This window comes from Leptonychotes weddellii, chromosome 2 (assembly GCF_054177405.1).
Source record: "Leptonychotes weddellii isolate Sample4059 chromosome 2, ASM5417740v2, whole genome shotgun sequence".
NCBI classification, from domain to species: domain Eukaryota; kingdom Metazoa; phylum Chordata; class Mammalia; order Carnivora; family Phocidae; genus Leptonychotes; species Leptonychotes weddellii.
This window is the reverse complement of record NC_138370.1, coordinates 150,466,996-150,483,561: the sequence shown is the minus strand read 5'-3', so window position 1 is coordinate 150,483,561 and position 16,566 is coordinate 150,466,996. Positions and strand designations below refer to the sequence as shown.

General features: G+C 44.9%; 1 protein-coding gene across 2 annotated transcripts in view; it reads right to left on the bottom strand.

Annotated features, from left to right (window-relative positions):
* Window positions 1-16,566, bottom strand: part of RELL1 (RELT like 1) — a 63,141-nt gene that overhangs the window by 17,889 nt on the left and 28,686 nt on the right. For both annotated transcript variants that reach the window (XM_006731250.3, XM_081812489.1), the window contains 5 exons: window positions 14,816-15,040; window positions 12,669-12,740; window positions 5,879-5,936; window positions 3,284-3,520; window positions 528-666 (listed from right to left, as the gene is read on the bottom strand). In XM_006731250.3, the coding sequence (XP_006731313.2) occupies window positions 531-666; window positions 3,284-3,520; window positions 5,879-5,936; window positions 12,669-12,740; window positions 14,816-15,040 (728 nt within the window). In that variant the 3' untranslated portion in view covers window positions 528-530. The remainder of the gene's footprint in view (window positions 1-527; window positions 667-3,283; window positions 3,521-5,878; window positions 5,937-12,668; window positions 12,741-14,815; window positions 15,041-16,566) is intronic.

Here is a 16,566-nt window from a genome sequence, read left to right as displayed (position 1 = left end):
GGCTCCCTGCTTCGCGGGAAGCCTGCTTCTCCCTCTCCCACTCCCCCTGCTTGTGTTCCCTCTCTGGCTGTCTTTCTCTCTGTCAGATAAATAAAACCTTTAAAAAAAAAAAAAAAAAAAAACTTTAAAAAAAAAAAAAACCTGTGGCGATTTCACATTTCCAAAGTCTAGATTTCCACCCTTTTTTGCATAAGATCTAGCAATGCTTAAGAGCCTTCTGCCCTGTGGTAACGCAAGCCCGATGGGTGGGCTGGGGGATTTCCATGATCCCTGCCATTCTGCCTTGTGTCTTAAGCAACCCTCTCTCCTCCATCATCATGCAGGCCAGGCCCCTGGAGGCACCCAAGTTTGTGGCCTCTTTACCAGAAGCTCTAGACGAGTAATCACCTTCAGTCCCCTATAGCCCTACCAGTTCTCGCTTCCCTGCCCAGTCATTCCTACACTCCCATCCACACCCAAGGAGGCTCTCAGCACCTTCTCCCCACCGTGCCCCACCCCACCCCCATGTCACCCAAACTGCGACTCACCTGCTACTCTGTGTCAGTTCGGTCTCTCTTCACAGGTGTCACAGGCACCTCTCCATTGACGCTGTCGGTCCCACTAACTGACATCAAACTTCTCCGTTCCTTCTGATTTGACTTGTGTTCCACTTTAGTCACTCTAAACCTGAGGGGTTAAAGAGCAGATGTGATGGGTTTTGCTTTTCCAGGAAACAAGAATCAAGAGTGAGTCAAAAGTCCAGAGGATCCCAAACGAACTCAGCCAAATGGGACATCAATGAAAAACGCCCTATTCAATAAGGTGGGGGGGGGGGGCATTCCCACCCACAAATGCCCCTGTCCCCTGCCAAACTTTCCAGCTGACTTTCCCTCAACACATCACACACTATGCTGGATACTTTATGTAGAGAGCATGAAAAATGCATTAGAAAGCACAGGGACTCAAATTTTAAACAGCCTCAGGGTTATGGTTTCCAACAAGGACATGGGTTGACCATTGGTTGTTTTAACCACAGAAGGCGGGCTAAAGGCACAACTAGTTTGCAGTTAGACTGATGCAACCAAAAGGTTCACTCGAGAACTGTCTTATTCAAGTGCACCCCTCACACAGTCTTATCTCTGTACACACATGGCCAGAGGAGCCCCAACTGCGTCTTTTATCAGCATCAGTGGGCGGTAGGGTTTCTGTGTGTGTTCAGTTTTTGACTATTTTTTAAGCAAATGTGGGTTAATTTTCATTAAGGATTTAGGAAAAACGTTAAGGGAGTTCAGGAAGAGATTTTCATTAAGAATTCAAAGAGCAGTTAAGGAAATTTACTCAGTTTGACTGAAGTCTTTCATAATAGCTTCTCTCTAGTTCTGGTCTAAAATTCCCTTAAAACTATCTAAAAGAAAATACACTCTCCTTCTTTGCCCAAATGAGCTCACCACAAGGAGGAGAGAGCCTCTGAGGAAGTAAAAGAAGAATCAGGGAAAAGTTGTAACCACAGATCCACTCGGTCAAAATGTAAGTCTCCCTTTAAGCAACACAAGAAGCCTGTTATAATTAAACGCTCACAGTTTCTACATTCAGGAAAGAGAATTGCATCTGGGGCATTTACAAGAGCCATGCTGAATCTCAGTTGAAAATTTCAGCAGATTTTTTTTTTTAAAGCAAACAAAATATGCTTTGTCTAAACAAGCCCCAGGTTCTCATTACATTCCACATTCACAAATTCCCATGACTCTGCTTCTTAATAAAACAGTGCGGTCATGAGTTGTAGTCTATTGCTGTAAGTGGGAAATAGCCCTGCACTCTTCTCGTTGCTTGTGCAACACAGGATAAAACTCGACCAGATCAAAATCACAATAATAAGAGTAGCCACCAGCTGAGTGCATAGTAAGTGCCAAAAACTGGCCTAAGACCTTTCCGTGAGTCAACTAATGTGATCTTCCCAACAACCCAGTGAGGTGAGTGTTTACTGTCCTCCTCATGTTAGAGAGGGGGAAACTGAGGCACAGAGAGACATGAGCGAGTTTGGAAGCAGTCGTGCCAGCACGCAAACGAGGGAGATGGCAATGAGTTCAGGCCACTCGCCCGAGTCTGTCCGAAGAGAGAAGGATCTCGTTGGCAGTACTGTTAACTTCTGCCTTTCCAAACGTAGCTTTTGCCGGGCGGTTCCCGCCTGGGACTCAGGATGGATGCAGCAGACACTGCAGAAGCATCCCCTGCACAAATATTCTCCACGCCGTCAAATGGATTCATCCCTGGAAGGGCGAGCGCTCCACATCACAGAGGGGCCCCAAGGCAACGGTACCGGACACAGGTAACGTGATCGAAAAGAAAGCAGCCGCAGGAATCCACATGGGCGTCACGTGGCAGCCACCGCGGAGCAGTGGACCAGCTCCACCTCCTCTCTTCTGTTCTCTTCGTATGAACAGTCCTCCTGTCTCTTCTCCTTCTACTGGCAGGCCCCTTCTACTGGGCCTCTGGATGGCTACTTGAAGAGCCGCCCACTGATCTTCTGGGCCGCACAAATGAAATACAAACTTCTGCTCCGTGCAGAGCTGAGATTTGGCCTTTATCTATTAGAAGCAGGGTGCTGGCGAATGCTGCATGTCAACCTGACTGGACAAACAGATGCCCAGAGTGCGGGGCCACGTTATTTCTGGGTGTGTCTGTGAGGGTGCTTCCAGGGGACATTCATTAGCTCCTGAGTCCGTAGACTGAGTAAAGAAGATAGCCCTCACCAAGGATGGTGGGTGTCATCAAATCCCTTAAGAGACTGAATAGACAAAAAGGCCCAGGACGGAAGAATTTGGTTTTTTCTTTACCTGCTCTCGAACATCAGCCTCCTGGTTCTCAGGCCTTCAGAATGGGGCTGAATTACACCATCAGTGTTCCTGGTCTCTGGCTTGCAGAGGGCAGTCTGCGGGACCTCTTGGCCTCCATAATCACGCAAGCCAATTCCTATAATAAATCTTGTGTGTGTGTGTGTGTGTGTGTGCGTGTGTGTGTGTATATCCTATTAGCTCTGTTTCTCCGGAGAACTCTAATACAGCAAGTAATCGATTTTTTTTTAACCTTAATTAATACACCTGACCTCTGATCTAGCCTAGCCACCTCTTAGGATTCTTCTGCTATTGGAAAAATGTAGGACTCAGAGCAGAAGACATCTAAAAAGCCCAGAGATATAACCCGAGCCAGGCTCAGGACATCATACTCTATATTTAACAGGGACGCACAAATCCACACAGCACGGCAAGCATGTCCCACAAACCCAAAGCATCCGCAAGGATCTTACCTGCCAACAGAGAGGACAGTGACCTCTCCTTGACGCCTCGGATGGCTCTGTTTGGACTTGTTGGTGGGTCTGATGAAGTGCCACCGTTTGTGCCTACACCGATGACAGACATCCCTCTCAACAGCACCGCCCACTGTGTGCAGATGGTGGCCGCAGACATGCTTCCCCGGGGTGCCTCCTGGTGACAAGGGGCCTGGGCTCACAGGCGGGCTCCCGGGAGTGCTGGGGGTCACCGGGCTAAGGGGGGGTGGGGAAGAAAAGGTAGAACTGGTTACTCACAAAAAGTACGAGCTGCGGCAAGCTCTCCCCTGCAAGGCAAGCAGCAGCTTTAAATCACCGCCCAGCGTCTGCCTAGGTCTCTAAGCAAAGAGATCCCCTGAACATATGTACCCTGAAGAACTCAGATGATCAAATGACTTAAAATAGAAGATCTGATCCAGACTGACTATTGCATCAAAGGAAGAAAGCTTTTAGGTCAAGATCCCAAAATCGCTGCTCAAGAGATGTTGACGGTGTTGGTAACAGTAACAAAAATAGCTAACACTTCGTATTCTAAGCATTTGATATGTGTTAATTCCGTTAAATCTTTTCAAAACCCTATGAAGTTGGTATTATGAATTTCCTCATTTTAAAAATGAGAAGTTAACGTAACTTGCCCAAGGGCACACAGTTAATAAGTGATGGATCTGAGATCCAAATCTGGAAAGCCTAATTCTAGAAACCGTGATCTTAACCACCGTGCTATAGTGCCTCAGAAAACAAGAGAGACTGCATTCTTTGATAGCCTGGGAAAACATCTAGCCAGACCACCCAAACTATAAAAAGCAGACGTAGATAGGTCAGATGTTGGCCACCTTCAGAAGGCACCCCGAGACTCCGGTCCGCTAGAAAAGGAGGTCTTACAACAGGACAGGGCTGGCCTGACCGGGAATCAGCCCTCTGACGTGCTACAGGTGGGTGGAGGTAGGGCAGCATGTCACCGCGGAGCCCGAGCCCGAGCCCGAGCCCTGAGCCCTGAGCCCGGGCCAACAGCCCCAGGGGCACATGGAAGTCTTATGACAGCATCAACCAGCCCTTCTGCTCCCAGAAACCGGCCCACTTGCACTTTCAAAAAGAACTGTGCATGGTTGAGGAGAGTCTCAAACATCATAGACAGCCAGAAGTTTTCCGGCGTTCTTTAGGAAGGCTCTTTAGATCGTCAAAATAAAAACACACAGCAGAGGCTTTCTGAGACAAAAAAAAAAAAAAAAGTGAAATTAACACCACATTGTAGGAAGTTGAATTCACAAGTTTAACAACATTCATTCGACAAACGTTTCTCAAGCCCATAAAACCCAATGACAGGCACTGTCCACTGCCCCACAATAATCGAGGGCAACACGCCAGGAGACAACACGGTCCAAACACCAGGGAGGCGTCTGTGGTCAGGGCTGGAACGTGGGAGAAATCCCAGCTTGCGAGTCTCTGAATCACACCACACCCAGAGCTTCCTAGGCTGACCTACCTGCGCTCTGAGTGCCCTCGACAAAGGGCAGATCTCACACACCAGTTTGACAAACATCCTATAGATTATCTAAGATGTGCCGGGTACTCCACCCGCAGAGTAAACAGGAAAAGGTCCAAACTCCTTGCCCTATCCCTTGGAACAACTTGCCTTCTTGGCCCTTCTTGCTACTGTCCACCGCACATTCTCTGGCTGCCACAGGCCGAACTCTCTCGGGTATGCCCCACACTTACGCTCCAGCGTTTGTGCCCTGGGCCTGCTCTGCCTCCAAGCAGTCTCGGCTTGTCACATGTCCAGCTCAGACGGCACTTCTGTGAACCTTCGCTGACTTCCCTCTGGCCCCATGGAGCCCCCAGAGCATCCAGTGTTTGCTGCTCCCACAGCATGGCCATGCTTCCCATCACAAGGCCACATGCCCAAGGCTCCACTCCCCACTAGACTGAGCCCTCTGGGCCAAGCATCTGCGAAAGCCCACCTCCAGCATTGTGCCCAGCACTGAGCAGGCATTCAATAAATGCTCCTTGCTGAAGAAATAAAAAACTCTAGAGAAATACTATAATGTCATCAACTCAACCAGCCTGATTTTTGCTTCATCGTCATTATCCATGGAGGTCTTTCAATGCCCCAGGCCCCTTGTCTTCCTTATAATAACCCAAGGAAGTGGGTACAATGGTTATGTCCATTTATAAATGATGGAACTTGAGCTCAGAGGGGTGAGTTAACTTGCCCACAAAGAGGTGATCAATACGTGGCAAAGATGAGACTCCACCCAGGTGCCCAACTCCCAGGCTGTTACTTCTTTATCCTATCTCCAAAACCACAATCCTCAGCCAGGGCTGAATTCGCCCCGGGGGACACTGACGACGTGTGGGAACATTCTGGGTTGTCACACAGATTGGGGAAAGAGGACACCAGCATTAGTGAGCAGAGCCCAGGAACACTGATAAATATCCCACAATGTACAGGACAGTTGCCCACAGCAAAAAATTATCTGGCCCAAATGTCAACCATGCCAAAGCTGGGAAACCTGCTCTAGCAGATAACTGCAGGAAAAAAAAAAAAGTGCCACTAAATGGGGGAGACGTGCTCACCTTTCAGGGTCCCCCAGGCTGTTATCTGCTACCATTGCCTTTAAAACATCAACGTTTGCTAAGGAAAAAAAAGAAAGCAAAGAATTAAAATGGAATGAATCACATGAGCAATCACAGAATTATCACAACAGAAAAGCTGTTGGAAGGAAAATAAAGAGAAGAAAAGCTGTTGGGAAAAGATCTGAGGTCCTTCAGTTCACAGGGCCCTGGGGTCCCGGAGAAGGGAGGGTTTTTCCCAAGGTAACCCCTCGAAATGGCACCATCTGCAGATAACTTTCACCATGCAGGAATTCAGTATGAGTGACAGAGAATCTACACAAAGGACAGTGGATCTACCACAGAGCCCAGCTTCCTACACATCATTCCAACAGAACATAGAAAACTACTTTTCTTCCCCCTCCCAAACGAAAGGGAGACTTACATGCTGCTATTCCCCTGCATTCACCTCACTTGGCTAAATAAATAGTGAGACGTAGGTCTTAAGAGACCTGTATTCTAATAACTTGCACGTGCCTAAACGATTAGCCTGAACCTCTGGATACCCACGTATTGTCAAGTCTATCCCACATATAATCAGGGATGTGAGAGGGTTCACTTTCCAGGTGGGCCATTTGGCTTAGCTCAGCTTCAGGACCGTACAAGACCTTAACTCTGGCCAGTTACCTGAAATTTCCAAGAGTTGATCACACATAGAGGTTACCTAATATGGACTGAATTAAATTAGAATTCTAATGTTAATTAAAAAAAAAACCCAAATTTTTAGGTTAGGGGTAGGCTGTCAACCAAAGCAAACTGAATCTAAGCTTCTTGGGTCCCCACTCCCCTCTCTGCCCCCGAAGACACACATGTTCTTTCTGCCTCTTACAGAGTGGCCAAACTCTCAAGGATGAAGGACTGAGTGAGTGTTCAAGTTTCTCTTGGATATTTAATCGGCAAGGCCAAATGTTATTACTGACTCCTAACCTTTTCATTGATTTTTTTAAAGTGCTGTTCTCATGAGGAACCACAAATTTTCCAGAGATGGAAAAATAAAAAATCACTATTTGCCATGTGAGCCAACAGCAACATTTCACATTTAACAGCTCAATGACATCCCTAGAGGAGGAAAATTAACTCTAGTTTCAACACTACTGCTTTCAGGTTATTAACAGTTATAGGTTTATATGGTGCTTCTCAGCCTTTCAAAAATTAAATTTAAGGCTTTTTTCTTTTAGATTTTATTTATTTATTTATTTATTTATTTGAGAGAGAGGGAGAAGCAGACTCCCTGCTCAGCAGGGAGCCCGATGCGGGGCTTGATCCCAGGACCCTGAGATCGTGTCCTGAGCTGAAGGCAGACACTTAACTGACTGAGCCACCCAGGTGCCCCAAAATTTAAGTTTTTTAATTTAAATAATTACTGCCCCACCCAGGAGTCTTTTGCAACATCTTTTTCCTAATCACCCTCTTGCGAAATTATAATAATGCAGGTAGATATCTGTTCATGTACTATACGTATATCTGTGTTTTACATACAAAATAGTAAGGGTTTTTTTGCCCCCATGATCCATTCCCCCCCCTTCACAACCCTTGCAAATGCATGGGTTTTTTTAAAAAGAAATATTAACACAGCATACCATCTTTTCTAAAAGAAATATTCTTTTTGCCCTCTTCACGACTACCTGTGATGAAGTCCCAACGCATTCCCTAACACAAGTTTTGACCTAAATAAGACTCCTGTGATTACTGAAAAAGTACCGAAGTAGATTGGCAGTATCTTCTCCCATACAACAAAGGCATGCTACCCTCTATAAGACAAACTTAAATATAATCTAGTGATGTCAGTCAATTTCCCTTTTAATTAATAATAAGGATTCAGAAAATAAATTTTTGTTTAGAAAAGGTTTGGGGAAGACACAAAATAATTTGCCAGTTGACACTTATTCTCTGCCATCATTTACTAAACTTCAAGACTACAGACATTAAAATGGGAAAACAACAACAAAAGGTATGAAAATAAAGATAGCACCAATAGCACTCACTTATAAGAATGTGCTTTTTAAAAACGAAAGCTTAAATAGTTGCCAGAGAATTAATCACCTATAAAATGATGACCTCCCTTAGAAACATGGGATCAGAAAATGATCAAGGAAGAGGATTAAAATATATTAAAATCATCCCTAAAACGGTTTTTTTAATAGATTTGTGTTGTTTCTTCTATATTCATGTATTCCTGGACCTCACCCTATCTCTTAGAAAAATTTAAAAATGGCCCCTTATTTGCTATGAGTGAATTCTTTAAGAGTAGCCTCAAGTTTCTATGTAAACATCATTCACACCCTCCCTGTCTGAGGAGGTTCAGTATGTGGAGTCATGTGGTTTCCTGGGTTAAGAAAACTTTCTAATGTAACCCCACCATGTGGACTTAAGCACGTGCTTTAATTTGGTTGTAAAATTACTACGAAAGAGCAGTCGTCTGATTAAGTTCTGCTGAATATGTATCTCCTCATTACTCATAATTACAATAAGCAATAAAAGATGGTGTTCCCCTGCACTTGTCAACATTCTGTCAACTAGACTTCTTGTCCTGCGTTTCCAGAGAATGGGAGGAGCCAGTTACAGGGCAAGGAAAACCTGTCAAGAACAAGAGAAATTTTCTAGAGGGTAATAATTTCATAAAATGCTTCCTCTCTTCTGTCCTGAATTTCTGCCTGATCCTAGGTATAAAGCCGTCAAAATCACGCAAGAAGAATGCCCTGTTTTCTCTCCCACCACACTTCTCTTCAAAGATTCCTTTGTGAGGCGCTTGGGTGGCTCAGTCCATTAAGTGTCTGACTCTTGATTTCAGCTCAGGTCATGATCTCGGGGTCCTGGGATGGAGCCCAGAGTCCGGGCTTCCTGCTCAGAAGGGAGCCTGCTTATCTCTCTCACCCTCTGCCCCTCCCCCGCTTGTACACGCTCTCTCTCTCTCTCAAATAAATTTAAAAAATAAAATTATTAAAAAAAAAAAAAGATTCCCTTGCAATCAAGGCAAATCTCCCAGGCAAGAATTATGGCCACCCCCAAAATTAGTGCCACTGTGTGCCAGCCACTGGCCAAAAGCTTTACAGACCTTATCATGTTTAACTCTCCTGACAACTCCCAGAATAGACAGAGTCATCATGCCCATTTTACAAATATAGAGACTGAGGCCCTAAAGATCATAACTGACTGGCCAGAGTCACATAGCCAGCATGAGAGACCTGGACACAAACCCTGGTCCATCTGACTCTAGGGTGGATGCTTTTGACCCTGATGTTTTTCTTCTTACTTCTTCAATGTACCAGTCTCTACCCAAATGATTAATAGTTTAAAATATTGCAAGGACATTTGCATAATCATTATAGCAAGTTTCAGAGACATGGTAATGATAATTTGTAAGGGAATCCTTGCGATAACATAAATTGAACCCCAAGGTAAGAATTTCACAAAAGGATCCCTCTGCCTGGTGTGAATAATCAGGGGCACTTGGAGAATAATCACAGTACTCTGCATTGTTACCAGATGAGACAGTTTAAGGGCCTGGCAGAGAGGCTGAGCTATGGACTTGCAGGTACTTTCCAAATGCCCACAGAACTCAAAAAACCCCGATAACCACCCACACACTTTTCAATTCAATCTACTTAGAAAGAAAAATTAAGGGTAGCACTGTGATTAATCCAAGCCTTGAGATTAGCAAGAAAATAATCAGTATGCGGGTCAGCTGATAAATTTATCCCTCAAGAGATTAATATAAACTAACCTGATTTGCAACATTTGAGACATGATATATTTAAGCCATAAACAATGTCACCATGAGTACAGGTGAAATATTACCCCATTAGCCAAATTAAAAATGCAAAGCAGAAGACTATTCATAAATCATGATTGCAGATGTTTTTAAATATGTAAATATAGGCAAAGAAAACCTAAATAAACATGGCAAATGGTAATGGATGGGCTGTACTTCATTTTACTCCTTTTTTTTTCAATTTTAAAAGTTATATTAGGGTGTGCTTACAGTTAAAAAAATGGAAAATTAACATCAACAGATCTAAATTGATACTAAGTTCAGAGACTGATAATGACATAGACAAAAGATTAAAAATGCATTTGTTCTATAGAGGACTGAAGCCTCAAAGCAAACTAAAAAGCTAGGTTATAAACTGGGAAGAGACCCAAGTATGGATCTAATTCCCCAGCTGTGGTTTGGACACCAGCCATGTCTGGGAAAGGGTTCGGGTGAGGTCAGATGTCTCCTGGGGGCCAAGGAGAGCCAAGGGCCACACAAAGGATCAGAGCCACCCCCCATCCTCACAGGTCCCTGGACAAATCACAGGTAGACAAGTGAAAGCATGGACAGGGGAAGAGAGGGAAGAGAACTGGGGATTAGAGGAGGGAGAAGGAAAACAGTGCTTTAGGTGTTACCCAATGGACCTACCGGTCATCAATGCAGAGGAAACAAAGAGGCTACTTCCAGAAAGGAAAAGGACAGCATTAAAATAGATAATAAAATAGAAAAGGACAGGGGTGTGCCGGGGTGGCTCAGTCGGTTAAGCGGCTGCCTTCAGCTCAGGTCATGATCCCCAGGTCCTGGGATTGAGCCCCGCATCAGGCTCCCTGCTCATCGGGGAGTCTGCTTCTCCCTCTACCCCTCCCCAACCCACCCCCCACTCGTGTGCGCTCTCTCTCTCTCTCAATCTCTCTCAAATAAATAAAATCCTTGGATTAAAAAAAGAAAAAAAAAAAACTTCAACCCCTGCAATGTTTCCAGGGTTTACTTATTTCTGATTCAACAGTCAGTAACCCACCTCACCCCACACTCACTAATTTAGCAGCTACTCCAGCTCTTAGAAGCTCGGGTCCCAAAGGCCCAAGATCCCCAAAGCCATGTCACTCCGTGCCTCACTCACGGACCTCTGCAATGACTGGCGTTTCCATGCCGAGAACATATTTGTGTATTGCTTGTGCAAATTAAAAACCATTTTTTATGTAGAAGAAATGCACACCATTGAGTATTGAAGAAGAGCACCACCAAATATTGTTCCCTGAAGGAAGGTCTCTGGAAGACAGAGATCCAAAGCCAAGTGTTCTGGTCATTTTTGTTCTTATTTTAAATACCCTTCTATTAAAGTTGATGATCTGGTTTTACATCCGGCAGAAACTGAAACCCACCAATTATGAGAGGAGAGGTCATGTTGTGTAGTTGAAAGAGACCCAGTGAGGGCCAGGCTGTTCACTAACCATGTGAACTCAACTACTTGGAGCCTTCATTTCTGCACCTGGAAAATGGGTATAACAATACCAACTTTAGCGGGATATTTTGAGGATTAAATGAGATGACACCCATAAAGCACACTGTAAAGAACAAGGAAAATTCTGCTGAACCATTTGAAATTGATGATTCTCTAAGCCAAAAAACCTGGGCCGGGCAGGTGCTCTCACTGACAGTGAGGGTTTTGGGGTGGGGTCCCCCAAGGAAGGGCTGGGGGCAGAACAGGTATTTCCTGAGCAGTACAGAGGTATTTCACCTTTAGGACAAATGGCTCAGCCACATCAGTGCGCCCGGTAGCCCTCAGCTCTGACAAGGGCCAAGCCAGAGCTCAAGGAAAATGTTTTTTTTTTGATTCTCAGGAGAACTCAAAGTATGGCGATCTGCAGCTACTGGGGACGTGGGCAAGGAGTTCTCCACACTCCAAAAGTTACTGAGGGCCTCACCCTGTGCACCTCTGTAATGGTATCCTACACAGCGAATAGCCAGTGTGCAGAACGAGGACCCTCGTTTATCTAATCAAGATTCAGTTCATCCTCCGTTTCAGAAGTCAGAAGTTTAGAGTACATTTCAGAGGGAAAAAATGCTTCTGTCCACAAAGGTTAAACTTTTTAAAAGTCTGAACACTTCAGAATAGATCACAGAACAGGCAAATCCACAGAGACAGAAGCAGAGCCGGTTGCCAGAGGATGGCTGGGGGAGGGCGGTGGAGTGGGCGACTGCGTCATGGGTACAGAGTTTCAGTTTGGCAGGATGAAAACGTTCTGGAACTAGGCCGTGCTGATGGCTGTACCTCACTGCGAAGGTACTTAACGTTAATGTCGCTGAACTGTACATTTAACGGTAACTTTTTTAGATTTGGTGTATTTTACCATGATTTTTTTAAAAGTACAAAAAAAGAGGGGCGCCTGGGTGGCTCAGTTGGTTAAGCGACTGCCTTCGGCTCAGGTCATGATCCTGGAGTCCCGGGATCGAGTCCCGCATCGGGCTCCCTGCTCAGCGGGGAGTCTGCTTCTCCCTCTGACCCTCCCCCCTCTCACGTGCTCTCTGTCTCTCTCTGTCTCAAATAAATAAATAAAATCTTAAAAAAAAAAAAAAAAGTACAAAAAAAGGAACACACAACATTCGAGTGCCTATTGTACTGAGCACTTTATGTGCAGGATGTCACAACAGTGCAATGAGGTAAATATTATTTATTACCCTCCTTTTAACGGAGGAGGAAACGGAGACTCCATGAGGTAAAGTGACTTTCCCCAAATCAAGGTGAGGCCAGGATTTGAAGGTGAGCCTCCAGGGCTGGCTTTCTGCAATCACTCACACCCACTGACTCTTCAAAAACACACTTAGGTGAAATTCTCATGGTGGGATAATCTGGAAGCTGACGTATTCATGAGCTTAGGTAAAAGGTGCTGCCAATGACTAGAAAGATCAACAGGAGAGTTCATACAAACCGACTCTTCGAGGCAGGTTTTTAATAAAACATGAATATTGAATTGTTCTGGAACACTAAAACATCCATACCTTCATTTTTCATGATGTAGTGGACAATCTGGCCAACGGTGTCACTATTTTCATTTACACTGTCATTCAACTCTGAAAGAGGAGGAGGGGAGAACGGGTTAGAATCGGTCACCTCTGTGGAGGCAATGAGACCTCACTCAACAGTCTCCAGAAAGCTCAGCCGTGGCACCAAGGGTCGAGGGGTCGAGGCTTTCTTCCTTCAGCCCCAAACTGTCTGAGGCACAGCCCAGCGTGACTTCCTTGGCATGACAGACATAACAAGAACCAGAATTAGCCATCAAACTCTTCTCAAGTCCGAACACCCACTCACTTTCCTGCGTGTGTATCAGTCCTAACTGCTGCAGTTCTCTCTCATTATTCCTTTAAACCCTTCGGGGAAATGGGAAGAAAACAGTTCATCAAAAGATAAAATTCTCCTTGGATTTTGTTTTAATTGCAGACATACTATATAAATTTAGAGTACGGATTTCTTTTTTACATGGGGTAATTATTCATCCATGTTTAGAAGACTCTCCTTTCATATAAATACACTTCCAAATGACCTAAATTTTGGCTGTGGTTATTTGCCCACAAACTCCGTTTACCTTAGGAAACTGTATTATGGGACAGTCTTTGAAGAAAAATCAAACCTCCACCTGGAAACTGTAATTTCAGGGAGAAAGGAAAAGGGAGGGATCCCAGTTCACAGCGAATGAATCAAGGTGTGCAATGTCCTACTCATGTCCCTGGAAAAGTGTCTTCTCCAACCCCAGTCGGCTTCCTCCTCCATGAAAATGCGCGTTTGGCTGGACAGTGCAAATTCTGACTAAGCCAGCCTACAGAGCGTCTGTGAAGGATGGGAGGGGGGAGGCTCATTTTCTGTTGACAAACACTCAGCTTTGGTGTGCTCATAAGCTACCCATGACTCATCCTGCAGCCGGGTTCTCTCTGCCTCAAAGGTCAGTGGGGATGGGAAAAACCAACAGGCCAGCCGGCTGGCAAGGAAGGAGGAAGCTCTCCCCACTCTACCCGTTGGCTCTCTTGAAAGGTGACCAACTCCAAATGTCCTCTTCTGCAAAAACTGCCCTATGAGGACCTGAAAGGGATATGGAAGGTTAGCTACTACTCCCCCAAATACAAGTCAGGAAACGTCCCTAAAGGATGGTTGGAAAGAACATCTATGGAGAAAACAGGATTTTATTTCTTGGGTTTTTCCAAATACTACCAACAACTCCATGTTAAGAGGAAAAGATAAGACACCCTCAAATTAATACTAAGGCACCATTTCTTACCATACTTTTACTGCACTGTTGACACAATTATTTACTTAATAAATATAAATTCCAATCACATAGATTGAAGATAGAACTCCCCCAGCAAAAGTAATACCACAAAAGTGGTGAGAGCTATTTAAATTCCCCATTGCTCTTATTAGAAGCTCTCTCAGTAATAATAGTAAGGATTAGTATTTACTGAGTGGCCATATGTGCCAAACACCAAATGCATCTTCTAAATTCCACAATAATCCTACAAGATGGAGATTACTGTCCTCATTTAAATTAAATTAAAATCTTAATTAAATTGGCATTAAATTAACTAAGATTAAATTCCAGTTAAATTACACAGAGCAGAAGTTCGGAGCATATGTAACTTGCCCAAAGCCACAAGGAATGAGCTGGTAGGTGTTTAAATAAGTGAAAGCCAGGTTTCAAGCTCCAGGTGTGGTCACTACGAAATCTATACTGACATGCCACATACCACCTACTGTTAAGATGGATCATTTTGGGGGCACCTGGGTGGCTCAGTCGGTTAAGCGTCTGATTTCGGCTCAGGTCATGAGATGGAGCCCCTCAGAAGCCTCCATGCTGGGTATGGAGCCTGATTAAGATTCTCTCTCTCCCTCCGCCCCTTCACCCCCCCTAAAAAAAAAAAAAAGATGGATCATTTTGCTTCGTAGAGATGAAAGTATCTATGACTGATTCCTCATTTAAAAATTGCCCTCACTTGGGGCACCTGGTAGGCTCTGTCAGTAGAGCACGTGACTCTCCATCTCCGGGTTGTGAGGTCGAGCCCCACACTGGGTGTAAAAATAAAATCTTTAAAAAAAAAAAAAAAGAAAAGAAAATCGTCCCCACCCACCTCTCCATGAAAAGGATGCAGGTATTTACCTATCTTTTCAACCTTTTCCTCTTCCACCTCTTGCTCGGCTTCTGTGGTACAACGATAGCCCTTCTTCTTAAGCAGGTGGCAGATGAGGACGCCAAACAGACCCATGATGAAGAACACGGGGACCAGCGCAAATGCGATATACTCTGGGTGTCCGTTGCCCATACTGTTGGTGGGCGCCGGGGTCGTCTCTGTTCTGGACTGCAACGTGCGGCTGCCACCATTGTCTACAGAAAGAAATACACGCGGCTCCATCACACGTCTGCTGGGGACAAGACCAACCTGACAACCCCGGGGAACGTTCACATGGAATCTGAGTCGTCTCCCAAAACCACGGGCCATGCAGAGACCGGCGGGTCAGGTAGTACAACACATAGGCTGAGGGCCGAGCTTGGCTAAACGTCCGAGTTCCCATCCTGTCCCTGCTACTCACAGCCTAGGTCCCAACCTGCGTCATTTCTTTAAAACCTCTCAAGCCAGTCTCCACCTCTTCGCCTGCAGCAGGGACCTACACAGTGTGGAAAGCATGTCCAGGTGGAGTGTCAAGCACAAAGGAAACACAGAGTCGTTTGGTGGCATTATAACAGGGCGCTGGGCAGGTAAGAGCATGGACCCAGGAGCCTTGGGTTCAAGTTCTGACTCTACCACTCAGTAGCTGTGCAATAACTTAGCACCTCTATGACTCAGTTTCTTGTGAAAGGCACATACTCATTAGAACCTACCCACCCTTCCTAGGTGTCATGAAGATGACATAAATACTTGTAAAACATTTACAACCATTTTTACAACATAATAAATGCTCAACTACGCGGCAGGTACCATTCTAGGCACGTGTGATATATCACTGAGTAAAACAGACAAAGAGGCTTGTCCTCGTGGAGCTTATGTTTTAGAAGGACTTAGTAAACTGACAGATCTAGAATATGGAAAAGAGAGAAAAATCCAGGACGACATCAAGATTTTGGCCCAGGCGGACAAACATAAAAATGGAAGACTGTGCATTTTTTATTCATGCACTTATCCAAATTAAAATTCACTGTCTGCCCATCACGTGAAAAGCACAAGGCTGGGAACTGGATATAGTGATAAACAACATGACTTGGCCAAGAACATCTTAGAACGTATAGGGGAGCATCAGAAACAGTCCCTAAACAAAACGCATGAGCAGATCGTCACAGATTGAGAGAAATGCTATCGAAGGTGTACATGGGACAACAGAAGAAAAAAGAACAGTGAGGACCTATTTTATGACTTCAAAAATAGGGCAGCTGGGAAAGGGGCATCTTTTGAAGAAATGGAGAACTTTACTTGTGGACATGTCAAAGTATCCCATGGGCTTATTACCAGATCCAGGCCTGCCGGGGTGCCACGCATAGGCTCCCGAGAGGTCCCTGCACACAGGGACCCGCATCCCCTCTAGGAAGGAGGGTGAGCAGCAGAGAGCCTGGCGCAGGCGTCATGAGATGTGATCAACGAAAATAACAGAGAAAGAGCCGACTAGGTAGATAAGCAGCAAAGTACCAGTTCACAGACACAAAATGAGAAGAGAATTATCAAATGAAGGAGGGGGCCAGGTAGGATGGGGAGTAAAGAAAAATGTGAGATTTAATTGAAATGAAGTGTCCTTCTTCAAGCTCTAATACAAAGCTATAACCATCAAGACAGTATGGTACTGGCACAAAAACAGACACATAGATCAATGGAACAGAACAAAGAGCCCAGAAATGGACCCTCAACTCTATGGTCAACTAAT